Source organism: Eptatretus burgeri, chromosome 8, assembly GCF_056783735.1.
Source record: "Eptatretus burgeri isolate ZD-2024b chromosome 8, Ebu_testis_v1, whole genome shotgun sequence".
Taxonomy (NCBI): domain Eukaryota; kingdom Metazoa; phylum Chordata; class Myxini; order Myxiniformes; family Myxinidae; genus Eptatretus; species Eptatretus burgeri.
The window spans coordinates 3,589,408-3,610,778 of NC_140968.1; the positions used below are offsets into that span (position 1 = coordinate 3,589,408).

Below are 21,371 nucleotides of genomic sequence, written 5' to 3' on the forward strand. Positions count from 1 at the left end.
ACTCTGGAATTACATTTTCGAACCCTTTCGAATTAAACACAATGAGTTGCAAAGGCTCTTCCTCGTCATTTTTGATGGATGGATGGAAGGACATACCAAATACTGAAACAGCTACACCACTTAAAAATGACCTTACCTGTGTCTGTGAATGTGCATTGGTAGTATATTTGTGACTTTAAGTGCTATTGTTGTGTTGCATTGTTCAAGCTTTCATTACATTATTAATGTTGACATAATGTACTCGATTCTGATGTACCATACTCTGTTACAGATTGTCAGTGCTGCCAAAAAAATTTCTTGGCAATGGTTATACTGGGTGGCTTGCCATGCCTTCCCAGCAGTAGTTAGGGCAGGGATTTGTAATTTGTTCAGGGTGCCGGCGATAGCTCGCCTACTCTTCACAAAGGACACAGTGGGGTCTTTAACGTCCACCAACTAATGCCTGCAGACAGGACGCCCAGTTTAACGTCCATCCGAGGGATGGCACACGCATTGGTAAATCACCCTGCCTGTGAAACCCAGGGATGACAGTCTGTAACTGGGCCAGGCTTCAAACCCAGGCTAGACAGCTTGAAGGCGAGTGTGCGTTCCTCTCGGCCATCCTGCCAGCTCGCAATTGAACTATCCCGGGCTGTTTAATCCCTTCTGCTCTCTGGCAAAGAGACTTTAATTTCCTCATCACCTCTTTGTGCAGAACAACCAGGCAGATCTTGAGAATGCTACGGAAGTGCTGTCTGGTTACCTGGAACGGGACATCTCACAAGAAGCTCTACAAGATATCAAACAGAAAGTGCAAGATAAGTACAGGTGTGTGCGTATATTTATTTTGCTCTTCCACAAAAATAAAATACTGGTTTGAGATTGCACAGAAATGGAGGGTGGGTACGATAATGTTATTGGTGATGAACACGAGTGAATACCCTTCGGGTTGAGGAATACACATCGATCTTTATGAAAAGTTGTTCTTTCCAGGATGTCATCCCTTTGGAATAAGCATGGTGCAGTTCCACTCACTGCCGATTTGTCTCCCTCCGTGGCAGATACTGCGAGAGCCGGCGTAAAGTTCTGCTGAAACACGTGCACGAAGGCTACGAGAGAGATCTATGGGAGTATACGGAGCTCTGAGCCTGGTCACCTCTCCTCGCAACGTCCCTCGTCTGCAACTCCCTTGTGTCCCAAGCTTGACTTCCAGCACACGTCCCTATCTCGATCCTCCCACCCACTATTCCCTTCAAATCTTATCCTCGATCTCCTTCCCTCACGTCACCCACCCAAGATTTTTCCACCCTGACAATTTTGCAACTCCGGTGCAATGTTCATAATTCCAGTGTTCCATGTTAATTAGATATTTAAAACTACAAGATTTATCGTTCTGTCTTATTTTGACTTTCCTTCTCTCCGCTACGCCCTCTTTTGACGAAAACAAGAAAAAACAAAACAAAAAAAAAAACAATTAAGAATTGATCAAAATCTATTTAAGTGAAAGTTTGCTTAACCAGGAGGCGGTGCCACGAATTTCTCAACTCCTTATTGGTTTCGCTGCCTGGAAAAGCCATTTTCCAGTCACATGTTGTGCAACCACGAAGTGTGTTCGTTTTTAAGGCGTAGGCGATCGTGATGACTCTCCTCTGCCTTTGCTGGCTGTATCTTGATACTTGTAAGTAACATTTGAGCCTGGGTTCTGCAATTTAATTATTGTGATTGGCTTGATTTGATGTGACTTAAGTCAAAGAACTTTGTAAGATAAGACGTTAAAAATATTTTTGGATTGTAAATAGCCATTATGCATGGGGAACGTGCTTATGTGATTCGTGTCTAAACAACAGATATTTATTCTCAGAGTAAAAGTCCAAATGTAGGATGTTTCTGCGGAATACAGCCAGTGTCTCTACTATGCAATGTTACTTTGATTGCCATCACTTCACACTTTCCCACTCTCTCGTCGCATCGGCTCTTTCTTTTTTTTCTTTTGACATCAAACTGCCTGGTTGTTCCTTGTGTCGTTCGGCATGACTGGCCCCCTATATGTGCCGAAGGCATGATTGTGGTGTTTTTAACTTTTTTTAAGCAAGGCTGGAACCCTCCTGCCATCATTCGACTTGACATCGTCAGATTGCTGTGTACTCGGTGGCCGAAGGGTCATCGGGCCTTTTTGTTGGGTTTGTGATGTAAAGTTTGGTTGATGCTTTTTTTTAATGCCTATATTAGGTCTTCACAGGTAGGTATGTCTTTCTTTTGTGCAAAGAAGCATTAAAATGAGTTGTGTTTGCTCTTGTTAAACCTGAGTCCTTTGCTCCCTTTTATGGTTTTTAAATTTTTTTTTATTTCAACACTGGGCATCTGTGTCACCTGGGTACCGAAAGTTAGCTCCCTTACTGGTGCGTACGTCACATGTTTTGGACACCTGTATGCATTTTCAGCCGATTTGTTGACCCAGTGCCAGTATTGCAAACTGATGTACGCGACCGCTTTCATTGTTTGAGAGGCACGAGCTGGCTTTTTTGCTTTGTAGTTGTCGGGTTACGGTTCCCCCCCTCCCCTCCCCAGGGATTTCTTGCCACAGTCAGTTGTCAAGATGTTTTTTTTTTAATGATATTGGGCCAACTGCCATTTGGGTTATCTTGTACTTTTCCCTTCACCGACTCCCCTGCACACACTCCTCGTGGATTTCACATTGCTGAGCTCGCTGGAAGCATTGCCTGTTAATATTTTGGGCACCAGTGCTTGTTTTTTGACTTTTGAGTATTGTTGCTAGATCAATTTGCTATTTGCTGCATAAGTTGTACAGATTTCAGATATGCATTGATTTGGAATTGTCAGGCACTTTTTGTGGGGGCTGGGACAGGAAGGCTCTGGGAGGATGGGGTTGGGGGGGGGCAGGATAGGGTTGGGGGGTGGAAGGGGGAGGGTTGGTGGGGTTAGGTGAGGGCTGTAAAGTGAGTTTTACATCTGTGGGAGCATTGTTGTTCGGCTTCCCTGCAATTTTTTGTGCAATGCAAATAAATAATAATAAAAGGAACAAACGGCCAAGAGAAAACGTTTATAACAACATCAACAGGAGTTTCTTGTAACATTCATGGAACACTGTGAAATACCGGTTTACTCGCTACTAATCTGGGTTATGGTTGTCCTGCTGGACATCCTTATGACCTTCCTTTTCTTTGGCCTCATCTTCTTTCCCGTCTTTCTCCTTTTGCATCACCGCATCATCCAGAACATCATCCAGTTTGTCGTTCACATGCTGAATCTTTTTATCTGTGTCCTTTTCTTTCTTGAGCACGTCTTTCTCTTTCTCGAGCACGTCTTTCTCTTTCTCGGGCATATCTTCCTCATCATCCTCCCAAATATCACTTTCATCTTCATATTCATCGTCTTCATGTCCGTGTAGGTCTCTCTTGTACTGGTTGCTTGGAACGTGCTCCCACCCTTGACCGCCTGCATATGGTTCCTTGTAATCCGGGTACTGGCCCTCGCCAACCTGCCCGTTCTTGCCGTAGTTCATATACTCAGGGTAGACAACATCGTCGGAGCCGTCTGAGTTGTCGTTGACCATCTGTTCGTCGTTGGTTGGAGCGGCTTGCAGGTCACTCACCACTGCTTGGTCAGCTGTTGCCCCAGATCCTGAGGATGGGGCAAAAAGGGTACAAAGCCAAGTACATTGAATGTTTTCTACATCTCCAGTGGCCTGCAAAAGTGTTCATCCTCCTGTAAAGTTTTCACATTTTGATGCCACCTGAGCTTATTACTTTGACCACCGAAGGTGGGTGGAGGTTATGTTTTCACCCTTGTCTGTGTTTGTTTGGTTGTCTGTTAACACGATATCTCAAAAAGCTGTGGACGAATTTTGGATGAAATTTGGTGGAGAGGTTGTGTGTGGGGTGTGACAGACGCATCGATTCGACTTTGGTGAAGATCTGAATCTGGATTCAAGAACATTTTTTTTTTGTTTTTCAGCGATTGCTCACCACAGAGAAAAGAGCCAAAAACGAAATATAGAACGATGTCTCAAAAAGTTGTGGACAAATGATGACAAAACTTGGTGGACGAGTTCGTTAAGTGACGGTTATAAGAACAAGCCGATTCGATTTTGGTTCAGATTTGGATGCAGATCAGGCCTATTGGGAGGTATGTGCTCTACCGAGTACCATTGCAGTTTCATGGAGCGTTCAACTCAAACTTGGTATATCGTCTTCACAAACTCCTCCAACGTGATAAAGCTACATTGTAAAGTACAGGAGAATCGTTGATGAAAACCTGTGTCGGAGATTCACATTTCAGCAGGACAATGATCCCGAAACACAAAGCTGAAGCCACACTGGAGTGGCTGAACAATAAGAAAATAAATGTTCTTGAGTGGCCCATTCAAAGTCCTGTGCCAATTGAACATTTATGGCGAGACTTGAACATTGCAGTCCATTGACGATCCCCATGACACTTGGCAGAACTAGAGCAATTTTCACATGAAGAATGGACGATGATTTCACCACTCGCTGTGCCAAGCTGGTCCAGATCTACTCACAAACACTCAGCGGTCATTGCAGCAAAATATGTTTCTACCAAGTACTGACCCCGGAGGGGCTGAATACTTTTACAACCAGTGAATTTTGATTTGTACACGTTTTTTTTTTTTTTTTTACAGGCATTCCTGACATGAAACCAACAACTACAACAGTGTTTCGTTTGATCTCTTCAGGTATGAAGAAAAAAAAAGTTCATTTGGAAAAATTTCTTCTTCATCATCATTTGTAATTCATCTTACCCCCGACGTACACGATGAGCAGCACGATGATGATCTTGAACACGTCGCTCCCTGAATGTACTCCTTGCGCGGACATTTTCCCACAAACAACGACGTGCATATTACCTGAAGAAACACACACGAACACCTGAACACCTTTTAAAAATTTATGTGATTCCCCACACATCGCAACGTCGACAGGGAAGGGAAAAAAAAATGGTGTTTTTCCCTTCGATCCGAGTCCTTTTATTACGATGTAATATTTACCTCACCGTTACCCGTGCATCGGGAATTTTCAAACCGCCAACACATTTCAACGTTATTTATTAACGTAAATTCGATAAACAGTCCAGTATTATAATAATCCATGTGGGCTGCATCGTCGCCATTAGGCGGCATTTTCTTACCTCAAGGAAACTGCTCGTACCTCAGAGCTGAGGTGATTCGAAGCTCGAGCTGCTTTTCCCGCCGTTGACCGTTTTCATCGGGGCGCGCGCCCACCTCGTCATGCCGCTGACGTCATTCGGCTAAAAATACTCGTGGGCCCGTTGGTCCGTGGGACCAGCGCAGCCTTGCTGCACACCCGCCTGCTGCGCTGCTGGAGCATGTTGAGCCTTGCCTTTTTCAGGAACCCAGCGCGGGGATTATTATGTTCGTTATATTATTTCCAGATGATACTTCTATTCTTATTATTGTTGTAAATATTATTAGTGTTAATTACCCTCGCCAGAGGACACGTGATTGCATTTGGGTCCGTTTGTCCCTTTGTTACTTACAAATTGATTGTCTGTCTGTCGCCTGCAGGTCACAATTTTAAACCGATCTTCACGAAACTTCACCACGTGGTAGAGTTTGTCATAAAAGGAAGAAAGGTATTGTCGTTGAGGTCAAAAGGTCAACAACTAAGGTGGTATTTCGAAAATCCTCAATTTTCATCCGATTGACTTGATTGACGATTGACCGGTCAGGGTGCCAATTCATCCCAAAGGTGTTCGATGGGGTTGAGGTCAGGGCTCTGTCCAGGCCAGTCAAGTTCTTCCACATCGATCTCCACAAACCATTTCTGTGTGGACCTTCGCTTTGTGCATGGGGGCATTGTCATGCTGAAACAGGGAAGGGCCTTCCCCAAACTGTTGCCACAAAGATGGAAGCACAGAATCATCTCGACTCTAGAATGTCGTATGCTGAAGCATTAAAATTTACCTTCACTGGAGCTAAAGGTCCTAGTCCGAATCATGAAACACAGCCCCAGACCATTATTCCTCCTCCACCAAACTTTACAGTTGGCACGATGCATTCGGGCAGGTGGTGTTCTCCTGGCATCCGCCAAACCCAGATTCGTCCGTCGGACTGCTAGATGGTGAAGCGTGATTCATCACTTCAGAGAACGTGTTTCCAATGGCGGTGAGCTTTACACCACTGCAACCGACACTTGGCATTGGTCATGGTGATCTTAGGCTTGTGTGCAGCTGCTCGGCCATGGAAACCCATTTCATGAAGCTCTCAACTAACAGTGTTTGTGCTGACGTTGCTTCGAGAGGGAGTTTGGAGCTCGGTGGTGAGTGTTGCAACCGACGACAGATGATTTTTCCGTGCTACGTGCTTCAGCATGCGCCGGTCCCGTTCTGTGAGCTTGTGCGGCCGACAACCTCATGGCTGAGCTGTTGTTGCTCCGAGACGTTTCCACTTCACAATAACAACACTTGCAGTTGACCGGGGCAGCTCGAGCAGGGCAGAAATTTGATGAACTGACTTGTTGGAAAGGTGACGTCCGATGACGGTGCCACGTTGAAAGTCACCGAGTTCTTCAGTACGGCCCAGTACGGCAGGAGGGTTTGCAAAAAATCATTGCACATTCGACTGCCAATGTTTGTTTATGGAGTGTGCATGGCTGTGTGCTTGGTTTTACACACCTGTCAGCAAAACAAGCACGAATAACTCATGTCACGTGTTAGATCGGGCGGTGTCAGAGACGCTGCGTGAAGTGGTGGTTAACTTCCGGAATTGTTTTTTTTGCAATCTTAAAAAATAAATCGTTATTTTATTTAAATTTAATTATATACTTGAACATTGTGTACCACAAATCGCCTTTGTGCCACTTTCAAAAACCCTTCCGTTTAACAGTATTTTGACATGTTAAATCAGGTGGTGTATAAGGCGCTGCCATCAACGGCGGTAAACTTCCGGCATTCCTTTTTTTTTTTAATCCAAGCTTTAAAATCATTATTTTATTTAAAAATAATTATTATATTTATACTTAAAGACCACGTGGTGTTCGGTAAGGTGTTTTATGAGCTCTGGAGTTCGAAAAGCAGGTGTTTGCGTTTGTTTAACTTTAGGTAAATGTGTATCGTATAGCGCCGCCCCCGGTAGGGGTGTGTATTACAAGAAATATTGAAAACTACCTCAAGAACAGGAGGGGGTGCAGAGACCACGCCCATTTGTTACCGACAAGGATGACGCGATCTCAAATTCGCCCTCGTGATTGGTTAATTTATGTTAATTATATGCAGGGTTATAAAAGTTCCTTATTTGCTTCTTTTTTTTTTTAATCTTTTTTTTTTTTTTAATCAGCGCCATTCTGAACGTCGTCTTACTTTTGTCCCTCACGTGCATTGTTTTTCTTCTGTTTGTTTTTTTAAACTTATTTTCCTCACAACCTTCGACTCTTCTTCACCAAGTGAGACCGTGTGGTATTTTCCGCCCCCTTTGCTCTTGTCCGTTTACCTCAGCTTTACATCGAGGGTATTTATTTATTTTATTTTTTTCCGGTCACGCCATATTTGCGTACGTAATAAATACACGATGGCCTTTAAATTCCACGTTGTGGCGTCACCGTTTGATTAATTTTTTTTTCTCCCCCTTCCTCCAGCAGCAGACGGCTGTGCGGTGTGAGTTCGGAGCCGGTGTCTCCTCACGAGCGGACTTGGCGCGAATGGCGAGTTGTGGTCGCGATGGCGACGGTTTGGCCTCTGCTGTTCGCTTTTCTCACACGATTAACTTTGTACCACAAGAGTCGTCACATGAGCAAACGTTACAAATGGCTGTAAAATGACTTGCCTCGCAGTGAATGTATTACAAACACCTGAATGAACGTCCGCACCGGATTGTGACGCGGGCAACGATGTTAAGTTTATTATTCGATTTGATCAAATCATTGTTCGCGCTTTTTCCCGCCTCGTTGCAGGTCATGGAGGTGAAGAAGAGGATCGCGCTCGAACTTCAGAGCAAAAAGCCTGCAGAAGTGAGAGGTGGTAGTTGTAGTTGTAGTTACTTTGAAAACTTGGAGTTTATTTATTCATATATTTATTTATATATTTATGTATAGTTATTTATTTATTTATATATATATTTATACAGTTATTTATTTATTTGTATTTATTTTTTATTTATTTATATACATATTTATTTATATGTGTGTGTGCAGATTTCCATTGCGAGTCATTTATTTATTACGTCCACCAATAAGACTTTTTGAGACCTCTCCCCCTGCCCCCACCCCCCCTTCCCTTCTATGTGCTCCACACATTCCTTTTTCCCTCCTCTTATTCCCTTCCCACTTATCCCACACTCCTTTGCTCTCCTTTCTGTCTTGTGTCAATCTCCCATGCGTTTTTTTTCTCAATTTTGACGTTTCCAAAAGTCCGCGATGCGTACGTAATAAATAGACACTCAAGTCTTCATTAGTTGTTCATTGATTGCTTTGAAATGTGAAATTTCTTGGCAGCGCTTTTTTATGTATCTTCCTTGATGTTTCTTTTTCTGTTTGTAAGTCGTTTCAATCGTCGAATGCTTTTTTTTTTCCATCCAATCAAATTTTATGAAGATGGTGATATGTGGAGATTGCAACATCATCATCATCAGCATCCATCATCCATCATCCCCGTTGTGTTGAAAGACCGACGGAGAATGTAGCGCGTGCTCATGACTGACTGATGACGAGGTTGCTCTGCTTGTACAATAGTTGTCCGAACTGGTGCTGGACAACTGTCGGGCTGGTGAAGATGGTCGATTGGAAGGCCTCACCGAGGAGCTGTCGGGCTTACGGAGCTTGTCTCTCATTAACATGGGACTCCGCACCCTCGAACATCTACCGCGCCTTCCTTCCCTCGAGTTGGTAAGGCTCTGGTCGTGAGGAAAGTTTTTTTTTGGTCAAATTTGTTGTGGACCCCACAAACATCAACAAAGAAACTTTCCGTAAAGACAAAGGTTTAGTTGGATCCGGCAACATTGTTGCCCTTGGGGAATAAACGAGTACCGAGCACTGGTGTCGATATAACTAGTTGCTGATCTGTGTGCGTTGAGGCATTGTTTGTGATTTGGTGCCATCATTGCCGTTATTTCGGACAATCTCTGAAATTGTCGTTATTTCAGACAACGCATTTTAAATACCACTTCCCTTAGCTCCTTTGCTTTTTCGTACCCCACCTACCATGCTGAAAGCATTGTTTACAATATCGAGGCTTATGGAAGGTATCAACTGACTGTGGAGTCACGGGGCCACAGTAAGACAGACAAGAAGCAAGGGAATGGATGAACAGGAAAAGGGAAGGAGGAGGTGGTATTGTGTGTCGACGAATAAACCACACGAACTCGCAGGATCAGAGTTAACACGACTCGTGTATTGCAGCCAACGTTGCGGAAACTCGATACCGGCGAGACGGGTCCCGTGACCCGCGATTCGTTGGCGTACAACATGACTACACGAACATAAACCGCTTTACATCTTGCGCCAATGCCGCAGCATTCACCTTTAAAGGAAACCTCGACTATCCACGTGCTCGTCCATCGGGATATACTCCAAGATGAATTGGTGGCCGTGCTGGCAACGTCGTTCCACTGATTATATTCTCTCTTCCGAACCTCGTTTCACTTGGCGGTTCATTTTTTATTTTATTGCACGCTGGACTTTGCGCAAATTGTCAGTGGTTTAAAAAAAAAAACCCGAGAAATCGATAATTGGTTGCATCACCAACGTTGCTATTGGGCACAATCCTGGACGGGTCGCCACTCCGACGTAGGATACCAGCAAGCTGGTACTCGTTTTGCCGACCACAGAAGGATGACAAGCTGAGTCAACCCCACCTGGTATTAATTCAACAGCCAAGCAGGATTTTAATTCAGGACCTGAGGATCCCAAGCCCACCACCCTAGCCATTAAGCGAACACCAGGCATATTTTATAGGATTCTCTGTGTTTTGTGGACTGGTCTCTTCACCTCCCCCCCTTCCCATGATCATACGGTACAATGATAAAGCTGAATGTTGGTTTTTAGATCCTCGTGGAGGATCTCTAAGTCTTACTCACGTTGTTGTTCTTGTGGACTTTTTTGTTTCACAGCCTACAGTTTTCATCGAAACTTCCTGAAACTTGGCGTATATATGTAAAAAATACCATGTGCATACAGTAACCATCTCAGATTTTGAAAATTCCTCCGAGAAAAAAGTTGTGACGTCAAAATATCTCCACGAATGGAAATCGCCTAAAAAATTATCTCAAACTTTGCAAACTTTTTGAACTCTGTTTGCGGGAATCGAACAGGGCATGAGCAGAGATGAATTACCGCACATATGATAGATCACTATGACGTCGTATCAATTTTTATGATGCCATTCCTATTTTTTTGACTTGTTTCACAAGCCAGAGTTTTCATCGGATCTTCGTGAAACTTGCCATGTATATGCAGAAAGCCCACGCGCAGGCAGTAACCATCTCCGATTTTGGAAATTTTTCTGAGAAAAAAAAAAGTTTACATCATAAAATCGCCTATACCATTATCTCCGAAACTGGGCAAGCTGTTTGAATTTTGTTTGCAGGAATCAAGCCGGGCGTTAGCACAGATAATTTATCGCAAACCTGATGCATCACAATGACGTCATATTCGTTTTTATGACGTCATCATTAAGAGCACGAGTATCTTAGCTCATTTGAGCTTGTTTTCACCTAATTTGCAAGCATTGCCTCTTTATTTCATTTTAATTACGTGTTGAGTTTCCTGGAGGAAATCAAGTGTTCATGAAATGTTTGCTGCACAACGGTAAGAGAGAGCGTTTTCGATCCTGCATTTATTTATTTTTATTGTTCGCTTTGCTTGATGACGTATTTTTAAAGTTTCAAATAATTTATTCCCCCCCCCCCCCATTGTTATTTGTGTTACAGTTGGATCTGAGTGACAATCGCATTTCCAACGGACTGGAGTTTCTTGCGGAAAGAACTCCCAAACTCACCCACCTTAGCCTTGGAGGAAACCGTGTGAAGGAACTCTGTGTGCTAGAGGTTCTGGTAAACAGTGACTCCTCCTCTTTGTTGCAGAACACACAATGTATCTGAATGGCCATGCATTTATCTTTTCTTCAACAGCCTTGTTTGAAATGTCATATTCGTACATTTTGAATGCAATTGCAAACGTATAAATTTACAGGGAAATGTAACAGTAACTGGACTATGTATGCTCGAAGATACCTTGAGGTCAGGTATGGGAGCATGTGCCGGAGCAGCGCGTCGCTGCGTCCACTTTCCGTCCACTCCAGCGGCCTCCATCTGGTTCCAAGATACCTTGCCGTTAAATATTTATTATGCACATACCTTGAGTGGGTTGGGGTTGTTTCTACGAGGCGCTTGTGGGTTGAGAGAGAAAAGACCTTTCCGATGTTTGCCTCCAAGATGAATCGATGGCTCCAAAGCTAAGCCCACAAAAAAAAACCTACTCGCTCATGTGTCACATATAAATTCTGGTTTAAATCATTGTTGGCATCACAGCTGTGCCACTTAGACCATGTGGAGGTACTTGCTATTACCTTCAGAAAATGATTTTTGTTGTGCAGATCACCAATCTGAATGAAATTTGGCATACTTAAATAATTTTAGACACAGAGTCCAAATCCACTTGTTTCCACGTCGAGGATGTGACACAATTGGTCATTTTTGGCAATTAAAGATACACCGAACATTAAAGCACGATTTTGACACAGAAATGAAGAATCAAGGTTGGACTGATATGTACGTCAAAGGAAACTTGTGAGGTCTTAAAATGATACAATATGTTTATACAGAGCCCTATTCACTGTTATTAAAGATGTTTATAATTAAAGGTCGTAAACCGAAGCAGTTACATATTTTTACCGGCCGAAAACGTCTGGACCGACCAGACAGGCCTTCGAGTTGACCAAGGCAACTTTTTGCTTAAAAGGCAGCCACACTGGCTATTAAAGGTAGTTACATTTACTATTAAAGGCAGTTACAGCACCTATTAAAGACAGTTACATTGGCTATTACGGATTAAATCAAAGACAAAGAGACTGCGCGACTCAGCCTGATGAAAAGTGGAACCGCCACAAGAGGATGACTGTATTAGAACTCCAGTATTTCTTGCTCTGAAGCGGTTGCTGAACTCGGCTCTTGACTGCTGCTATTACAAAATTCAAGTCCACTATTGCACGCTAACCAACCTGAATACTACTGTGTAGTAGATCACCACAGCAAAAGCAGTGTGACACCCGCATTCACAGTTCGTCGTTGGAATCATCGTCAGTTTCGCTTTCATCATCCATAAGTTCCATTTCTGCACGGGTCTGTTCATCGTTGGCGCAGTTTTGACACCCACAGCACTCTGTGCAGGACAGTCCTTTTGACCGGCAAGAACACTGGTTGGTCTCGCATTTCATCTTCTTGCAATTACATTTCGTCGCCTCTAACAGTTCCTTTGGTGCTGGTGGTTTGCTCAGCCAGTGAACAATCAGTGCTCCGTTGCGTTCCACCCATCCGTGAAATGTAGGAGAAGGGGCTTCTATAAACCTCTTAGTCGTGTGGTGGTGGATTGCAGAATCATAGTTCACTCTTTTGCAATGCAGCATCAGAGCCTCACTTGTAGGCGGCAACTTCTGTTCTCCCAGCGACTGGCAGCAGAATAGTTTGTAGCGAGCCTCATCCACACTCTTTATGGTCGGCTGATTGTACATGGCGCAGACGAATTGTTCCAGGTCGTGAATGATATTCTGATCTAGCGTGAATCATCGACCAATGCTCCCGAAACAGGTGATGAGATGGGGACCCTTCATCATCAAGTCAAATGGGCTTGTTTTGCCCTTACCGTGGAATGCACTAATGGTATCACTCTCTGTGAAATTGTGCATACTTATCAACGCAATGCAGACAGAACTTTCCAGGGCATTACTCAGCTTCCTCATGTCAACGACGATAATGTCCTTGGGACTTCCTGTGACCAGATGGAAATTTCGTGCCCGAATCGACTTCGAGTGAGCCAATGCCAACACAAACACATCGGTGTCGAAACTCTCTATGCGCACCGACTCTTCATTCTGTCCCGCGTGAGTGGCATGTAGCAGGAGCTTCGTGTCAGCTTCCTCATGGTCACATTCAAGTTCAGGTACTGACGACACTGTCATGACACCATTTGACGCTTCGATTTTCTCACATTTGCCGGCATGACTGACAAACAACAGCATGTCGCCCAGTTTTGATGGAGAGATGTTTCTCGTCCACGATTCGACGATGAACTCTATCAACGCCTCCTTGTTGGCTCCGCTCAGGAGATAATTGGCCCACTGTTTTGGAAGGGCTTGATCACGTCCGTAGATGGTTCGTACCTGAAGATCGCCCGCCCTGCCCGCTCATCTGGCGTGCTCCAGGCACTTGATGCTGACACTTGGTTAAGTGTCAAACACCACGTCCAGTCTCGAAGATTGGTTTTGTCGTGCTTTGGCCAGTACGATGTTCAGCACCATCTCTTCCAGTTTGCCAAAAGTGTTAGGCAGTGAACCAGCCTTTATCGCCTGAATAACGGCCATTCCATCCACAATCGTTGCACCTTGGATAGGCCGAGTGTCCACACGGCAATCGGGCCACAGTTCCAGTATATGGTTGCGGAGTTTGGCTTTGTCCGTCTTAGCAATCGAACCATCACCGGATGCCAGTGGGAAAGATATGTTCGCCAGTGGGTATGCGAGCAGATCGTGGAGTGTTGCATTGCGTTTCTCGCCAATCAACAGCAGTCGTGTGAAAAGACGTCGTTAATTCGCAATTTCAACCTTCGGCGTCTGCTGGTGGGGAGTCGCCGACTTTCCTCACGTCTTCGAGAAAGTTGCCAATTTGGCCTTCGAAATCGGACTGAAGAATGGGACCTCACCCGAGAGAAGCTGATCACGCAAGAATTGCATGACAGCATTCTCTCCCTTGACATACGCGTTCATCAAGTCCGCGGAAGTGGCTGGCGGTGCGATGACACTTAAACTAATAAATAAACTAATAAAGCTCCTGACCACTTACAAAGCTTTTGTCTGTAGCCTGATGGAGTACTGCTCTCCCCTCTGGGCTGGTGCTCCTGCCTCCCACCTTTCTCGGCTTAACGCTGTCGAAACCAGGGCATTTAAGATCATCGGCATCTCCCGCAATGAAGCTGAGTCTTTGGGCCTCTCACTCAATCACTGCAGGTTGGTCGGTGGTCTTTCTGTCTTCTACCGACTCCTCTCCAGCCTTGCCCCCCCCTGCTCTCTCTGCGATTTGTCCCCACCACATTTCCACAGGGCGCTCAAGGTCCGCCAACAACCCCCTTCTGGTAAAACTACCAAAATCACGAATCGCTGCTCATCTTCACTCTTTCATTCCTCTTTTTTCCCGCCTTTGGAATAAACTTCCTCACTCTATTCTTTCCCATTCTTCCCTCCAGGCTTTCAAAACAGCTGTTCACCACCACCTCTTATCTTCCCCCATCCAAATCCTCGATCTTTTCTACCCCCGATAATCCACCCAAGCCCACTTCCTTCATTTCTCCTGCTTTCCTTCCTGAAAGTCCCTGAAATGTCCATCTTCTCTTCGCCATGTTTCCCGTCCCATCCCCATCCCTCTCCCTTCCACAGTTCACCTAATGTGTCTGTTCCCCACTGTTTTGTCCCTTCCACTCCCGCCCCTCTTGTCTCATGCCTCCTTGCTGTGAGTTGTGTGTTTGCTCTCATACGAGCCTCGACCAAGGTATAAAAAAAAAATATATATATTGACGAGTTCAAGGTGAGCGCCGGATAAAGGGTTAATCATTTGAAGTACTGCGTCCATCACTTGTACCACCACTGCTTCGTTCTTCTTCGAGCTCGACACATCCAAATCCTTTCTCGTTATGGACTCGCATTTCATTGCGATTTCCGCATGTGCTGGTTGGGACAGAATCCACTTCTTCACAGCTGTGCTTTTCTGAGTGTAACCAATGATTCCTCCACTGGTCTTGCTGTCCCTTTTAAAGTTTGCTCTATGATCTGATCACACGCAACACTACTAAATCCATAACGAGTATGCCGTTGGGCAGTCCATTTGCCATCCATGCACGCTTGATAGGTGTCTGGGTGGGAGTGCTCTTGCCCGGCCATTTCCAGCCAGTAAACGGGTAAGTACCTTGCATAGTTTAGGTGATCGTACGCAAAGTACCAGGGCATCGACGCTCTCGTGATCGCAAGGTGTTTCGGCCAGTTCGAAGTACGAGTTTCCCATATAAGCTCGAGTGCTAGCTCCACCATTTCCAAGTAGGAGCACCAGAATGTGAATGTTTTGCTCGCTGTACATTGCTGCTGTCTGAAGTCGCTGTAGCGTGTGAACATTTCTGAGACCTCTTCCGATGACAGTAACTGTTCGAACAACGGAGACGGAAACGTTTCCTGGAGACGCTCTAGACACCTCTCGAATCGCACACCCGTCTCCTCTGCGAAGGAGTCTATGAAGGCCTGGAAGCATAGTCTTCCTCGCGCTTCGTAGACGAGCTTGTGACAGCGCAGACTTCTGTTATCGTGGTGGTCGTTTATTACTGAATTTGCAGAACGCTGAGCGACAATACCAGACTCTATTATGAGGTCGAGCAGACCTGCGTCTCTGAATCTTTTGCCGATCACGCCTCGGAAGCTCATGAGTTGGTGGAATTCGCCGAGACGAATTACCAACCTTTCTGTCAACTCCGGGTGCAACCAACGAATCTCCTGCGCCTTACTGTAGATCGCAAGGTCGAAGACTAGAACTACTTCTTCACGTTCCAGTTTATCAGCCATATCGATGCTTTGGCGTAGGACCGTGTAAACGGTGTCCAGTTCCGTGGGTGATGCCTCGATCACGGGAAGGTAGATGATGGCTGACTTGGTCAACTCTTCATCCCGACGAAGGAGGGTGTTGTACCCAGTTCATGTCGGCAACTGCCCGTCCGTTTTCATTGTGTAATAGAGCCCATCCAGAGATAGCCTGTCCTCTTGTGACGGACTGTTGTCAATGTCAACTGTAAAAGGCTGTGGTCCCTTGCCTTTTCCCACCACCATACTTGAGAATGGGTGGCGTATTACCAACCAATGACCACTGACGACGGCTAATTGGAGTCGCTGGACGAGCGTGCTGAATCGGCTCAGAGGGTGCGTCTTGAATCATCAATCCATTGGTGTGGTGAGTGGTTCCATGACCGGTTAGGGTGTCCTCACTGAAATCGATGTTATCGCACACAAATATTGTCGGTACAATTCTGAGGCACTTTGAGGGCAGTTTTCCCTCCTGATAAATCTGTAACAGTGCCAAAGCAGTTTCCAACGCCTGTGTAGTACTGACTGAGACACAATGCCCAAGCTTCTTGAGCAGTCCGAACAGTCGAGTCGAACCAGTCCAATGCATAGGACTTCAGAGTAAACGTCTGACCCCTTGACGCTATGGAAACAATGTCTTGAAGAACAGAGAGCATTTTCAGATGAATATGCCATGGGAGCTCCACAAATTTCTCCAGGGTTGGCTCGTCTGACAGGCCCGCTATCCATGCAACAAGGTTGTACAATGCAACAGGGATGGCTCTTTCAGCATTTGAAATGTCAAAGTCAGGAGGAAGTGGTGGCCATGTAATGTCCACACTTTGGTGTTTGTTCAGGTCATCCCTCACCATGAGTGCTCCTGAGTATAGAACATGTAAATTGAGGCCTGAGTCACCCTGCTGTGGACCCTGGCTGGCTTCATCCTCTGTAGTTGACTCTGTTTCTGTTGTAGAGCTACTGTCTGCAACAGCAGCCTGAGCAATGGAACCAATATCAATGTCCTTCATGTACACCACTTCGCTCTCAGACATTTTTGGTGGACGATAGAAAATCATGTCTGGGTACCGTTCCTGCAGTCTTTTCTTCAGTTTTGTTGCCTGGTAGTTGGCCTGATCATGACAATTGCATTCAATGAGAGGTTATTGAACATCTCACACAACTTCTTCATATGTACAGATTGCTTTCCATCAATGAGTCTTACCTGGATTACTTTATCACAGAAAATGTCAAATGTTGAGTCATAGTTCACTTTCTGAGTTTGGAGTTTACTTTCACTCTGTCTTTGGTATGTGTCATTCACATACTCATAATAACATTTCCGGTGATAAACTTCCAGCGCCACACAGTCTTTATCCTTTATAGTTGTCATTATTCTCACATCACGCTCATCTCTCCTCTGCTCAGCAGTTTCCCTCAGCTTTCCTTCATCCTGTGTTTCTGCCAGGGACAACTGATCACGTTGAGATTTTCCTTTGACACGGATGAATTTGTCTTTTTTTTTTCTGGCATATGATACAAATTCTTAGTAGTACACCAGCTGATTTGCCAGCCACCCTTTCTACAGAGGTTCTGAGGGATTTTCTACGTATTTTGTGGTATGAGTGCCCCTCTTTTTCGAGTCCGCCCACCACGTCACTGGCTCCAGCAGAAACTGCAGTAGTGCTGGCTTCTGATTTCCTTTTACTGGTTTCAGCACGTTTTATATGATCCTCGTTACAAAACGACGCATAGCAGAACCGGTGACAGCCGGCATCCGCAGGAGGATCAGTAATTGGCAGCAGTTTCATAATTTGATCAGCCAGCAAACGGCATTTATTGATAGTTTCACTATCTGTGGCATCGCACCAAGCCTTCGCACACTCTCATACCTTACGCCAGCTCTTATCCGTGAATTGCGTCACTTTCTCATCATCCTCCGTGCCCACGTGTATGAAACAACGCATGTTTGGTTGTTGAAAGACCAAAAACCAGTCGAAATCACACGACAACCATTGGCGCCGCCATCTTGATTTGTTGTTTCCTCCGCGATTGGAAGCTCGCCACGCCCACTTCACGGCGGTAATTTCAAATGGTAATAACTGTCAGTGTGTCAACTTGTGCATATGGAAACAAGTGGAATTTCAATGGTGTGTTCTCATGAATGTACAGGGTGAATTTCGTTTAGATTGGTGATCTGCACAACGAAACTGAATGGACCGACCCACCTCCACATGACCTAACTGATGCAGTGCCCATGAAGGTCAGGGCAGGAATTTGGAATTTGGTCATAATGATGGTGATAACTCGTCTCGACTGGTTCTGGATAAATATTCTGATGCTTTCAAACAACGCCTTGAAATGACTTATAACATGAACTGACGTTTATTTGTATGATTTTTCTGAATTGTTGTTGGTGTTTGTCCTAGCCATAGTCAGCAAAAAACCAAGCAAATCATGGCCTCGCTAACATATGAAGGTGCTGCGCCATGCTTGTGCAGTTATAACTTATTCTTGCGTACATCATGCATTTGGAGCATGTCACAGCCCATTGCTGCATCCACTTTCTGCCAATACTCCAGGAGCTTCTGGCCATTGCCCAGACAGATGCCTGGCCCATCCCCATATCTTATGAATAGGACATTCCAGGCACCCACCAGAAGGGACGCCTCAGGTTAACCCGATAAGACCGCCGTCTGGTGGACAGCACCTCAGCAACACCCCGAAACGCACTCGGTACGTTTTGCAGAGTGAAGTGTTTTATGGTGGCCGGAGTGAAAATCTTGTAACCAACTGCAGGAGGAAGTCCACAGACAGTGGCCACCACAATAGGATGGCTGTTGGCTCACAAGGAGCTCCTTTGTCCTTTGGCAGGTTTTGTATTTAATCCTGTTGGGTGTCCATGTCCATACACCCTCCACAGCAGAGGGACCGGGTGGTGGCGGTCAGTTTTAGTCGCTGACACTCAACCATGAACAGATTTGTACGGGTTTTACATGATACCCGTAGCAAGTCACAGATCTCACCTGGCCTGACCTGACAATCAGGGTTGGGTGCGGCCACATCAGCCAGGCTGCCTTGTGCATAATAGGATCAATATGCCACATGACTCTAAAAAAAAAAATTGCAAGAAAACGTTTTATGGTATTGTTTTGTTTTATTCTGTGTACAGAACAACATATTTAAAGTTGCCAAAAAATGGACTTCCAGAAAGGGTCTAAATATGGCATTGAGTAAAACGAACTAAATGTACGATTGACACAAAAACAAAAACTGACTAACATACTCAAATACCAAAAGGGTTACACAGTCTACCCGAGAGAAATTGGATTTGATCTGTAGAGCGTATATTCAAACGTACCTTCCCCGAATATTTAGTCTTCATTTTCATCATCTGAAACTGGCTCAATAGCCACGTTACCGCAGTTGCCTTCTTGGCAAGGTCCGCAAGCTTTGGTACATTCAAGGCCATGTTTGTTTTGCAGCTACGTTTCAGTCTGCTGCATCCTGTAGTGCAGTTGCAGTGGATCATTTTGAGCAGAATGTGTGGCGCAGGTCTATTATGCATCGTGAGTGGAATAAGTTTGTCCCCTTTGCACGTCTCAGCCCCATTCAGACCATGACTTCTTGTAGGTACGTTCACCGAGAGTGATGCTTTGTGGCTGAGGTTGTTGGAGGCAATGTTTCGGGCGTCATGAAGGTCTTTGCTGCGGTCACTTTCTTGCAAAGGAACTTGTGGCATAATGACGCTCGAGTCAGATTGGGTCCCGTTAAACGAGGACACCATCGCCTTGCAGCCGGTGGTTTCTACAGTAAATTGATCTGTCATTGGTGTGCAAAAGACCTGTGAACAGGCACGCAAGACAGATTCACTCTTGATGACTTTTTGGAAAACGGATTTCTTCCCCACCCCAAAGATTCTCGAAATAGTGTCGCATCCGGAGAAGGCATGTGCAAGCATTAGATCAGAGCAGACATCATCACCAAGCAACCGTTTCAGAACTTTGATATTCCAAACATTTGGTTTCCCCTTGTCTGACCAAAAGTACATGTCCTTGCAGTCCTTCGTAGTTGCATGATGCAGCAGCAACGCCAGCAGATCTGTGTCTTCTCTGATCAGGGTTGTTGAATTGTAGGATGTCATTGCGATGGATGCTTTCACTATGTCCAAGTCTGCATCTCCTTCAGCTTGGATGATATGACAGCCTTTCTGCCACAAGCGTTCAGAGATCAAGTGGATGAGGGCCTGTTTGTTCAAATCATTTGAGAGGAAATCTTCCTTTCTCCCAACGAATGGTGTTTTATCCGATATTTTGACCTTTTTTTTTTGAAACCAGAGTTCGATTTTTGGTGCTGATGCGCATTGTCCTTGGTACTTGGTCCTCCATCATATCCATCAAAGACAACGGTGGCTTTGCTGTACAGGTCTGGCGTGAAAGATGAGTTGGTGTCTGCAATTGAGCTGTCGGTGCTGCCTTCGGTCCATTTCAGCCTGTGGAAGTGAACCACCATCTAGAACGTAGTTCTCAGTCTTTGGAATGGACTGAAGAACAGCATCTTCTGACGCAGTAACTTGCCATCGTATAGCGTCCAGAAGTTGTGCTTTTTCTGGCTTCCGCCTTCGATTCTTTTCTCCAAACAAGGATGGAGGATATGGGGAAGTTCATATTTCATTACCTCATCTAGGCACAGATTTCCCGGCTGAGATACCACGAGGAACTTCTGAAATAAGTGCTGGATCATTGGTTCGATCCTTGACGGCCTGGGCTGACGCGAGTGTCCTCACTGCAGTGTTTAGTTTGTGTGAATATGAGAGGACAGATTGTCCTTCCATTTTGTTCACTGTGTTTCTGCCAACAATGAAAAGGTCCTGCACATCCACATCCTTGTCAGCATTTATCCCTGTGATGTTGCGAAGGGTCACTTCATCTGAGAATAGAGAATGCTGTTAAAGCATTGTGACAATTTTGGCCAAGTCCATCTTGTCCTTGTCGATTTGTGACGCCGATGTCTTTGTGCTGTTCGCTCGTTGTGCATACGGTTCTCCAGAATTCCTGCATGGCGTAGTTATCCGTGAAGGATACAGGAGAAGACATTGACCAAACAGCTCGTTGATGTTCACTCATTCCACTTCCTCTTGTCAGCCCCCCCCTTTTAAGGGACCGCATCAGGGTCTGATCGAAGGCCAGCCCAGTATTGCTTGGTGCATCGGATCACATGGAATCCGTTTCTGAATTTCGAAAATACTGTAGAGTTTTCAGTTTCTAACGTCTGCATCTTCTGTAGGTAAAGATTATCAGACTTTAGATAGTTGGGATGGATGTCCAGCAGCAGCATATATCGGATATAGCGTGGAGGTGCATTTACCACGACCCTGTGCAATCGGCCTCACCAAGTTCCTGGGCCGCTCCCAACATTTGCAGACAGTCGTTCAGCCATAGTTTGCTCATTTTTGAACTATTTGATAATTCAGACTTTTTGGAAACTCGTGTATGGAAAATCTGTTTGAAACGATCACTTTTGTGTAATGTTTCCAAGTCTATTTCACTCATATCTAACATAGTATATTGTCTGCCAAGTTCTTGCACAAGGATCTC

At 45.1% G+C, this 21,371-nt stretch overlaps 3 protein-coding genes across 19 annotated transcripts in view; 2 read left to right on the plus strand and 1 right to left on the minus strand.

Annotated features, from left to right (window-relative positions):
- Positions 1-2,280, plus strand: part of ARIH1 (ariadne RBR E3 ubiquitin protein ligase 1) — a 101,131-nt gene extending 98,851 nt beyond the window's left edge. For 2 of the 3 annotated variants that reach the window (XM_085890644.1, XM_085890645.1), the window contains exons 12-13: positions 695-807; positions 1,041-1,453. In XM_085890644.1, coding sequence (XP_085746770.1) covers positions 695-807; positions 1,041-1,125 — 198 coding nt within the window. In that variant the 3' untranslated portion in view covers positions 1,126-1,453. Of the gene's footprint in view, positions 1-694; positions 808-1,040 lie in introns of all 3 variants that reach the window. The other variant, XM_085890643.1, reaches the window with a different exon arrangement.
- Positions 1,567-21,371, plus strand: part of LOC147020944 (acidic leucine-rich nuclear phosphoprotein 32 family member B-like) — a 54,641-nt gene continuing 34,836 nt past the window's right edge. The window contains exons 1-5 of one of the 13 annotated variants that reach the window (XM_085890648.1): positions 1,567-1,657; positions 7,611-7,701; positions 7,926-7,982; positions 8,703-8,855; positions 10,898-11,020. In XM_085890648.1, coding sequence (XP_085746774.1) covers positions 7,693-7,701; positions 7,926-7,982; positions 8,703-8,855; positions 10,898-11,020 — 342 coding nt within the window. In that variant the 5' untranslated portion in view covers positions 1,567-1,657; positions 7,611-7,692. Of the gene's footprint in view, positions 1,658-7,282; positions 7,484-7,610; positions 7,702-7,925; positions 7,990-8,702; positions 8,856-10,897; positions 11,021-21,371 lie in introns of those variants that run through there. The other 12 variants (XM_085890657.1, XM_085890654.1, XM_085890653.1 and 9 more) reach the window with 12 other exon arrangements.
- LOC147020945 (uncharacterized) lies at positions 3,026-5,296 on the minus strand. Of its 3 annotated transcripts, none has more exons than XM_085890660.1 (3): positions 5,146-5,296; positions 4,760-4,864; positions 3,026-3,621 (listed from the first exon to the last, which is right to left on the minus strand). In XM_085890660.1, exons 2-3 carry the CDS (start codon positions 4,857-4,859, stop codon positions 3,110-3,112), a joined length of 612 nt encoding a protein of 203 aa, XP_085746786.1. In that variant the 5' UTR covers positions 4,860-4,864; positions 5,146-5,296; the 3' UTR covers positions 3,026-3,109. The 3 variants fall into 3 exon arrangements, with proteins under 3 accessions (XP_085746786.1, XP_085746787.1, XP_085746790.1); XM_085890661.1 differs by having other exon boundaries at positions 5,166-5,241; XM_085890664.1 differs by lacking the exon at positions 5,146-5,296 and adding an exon at positions 5,006-5,024.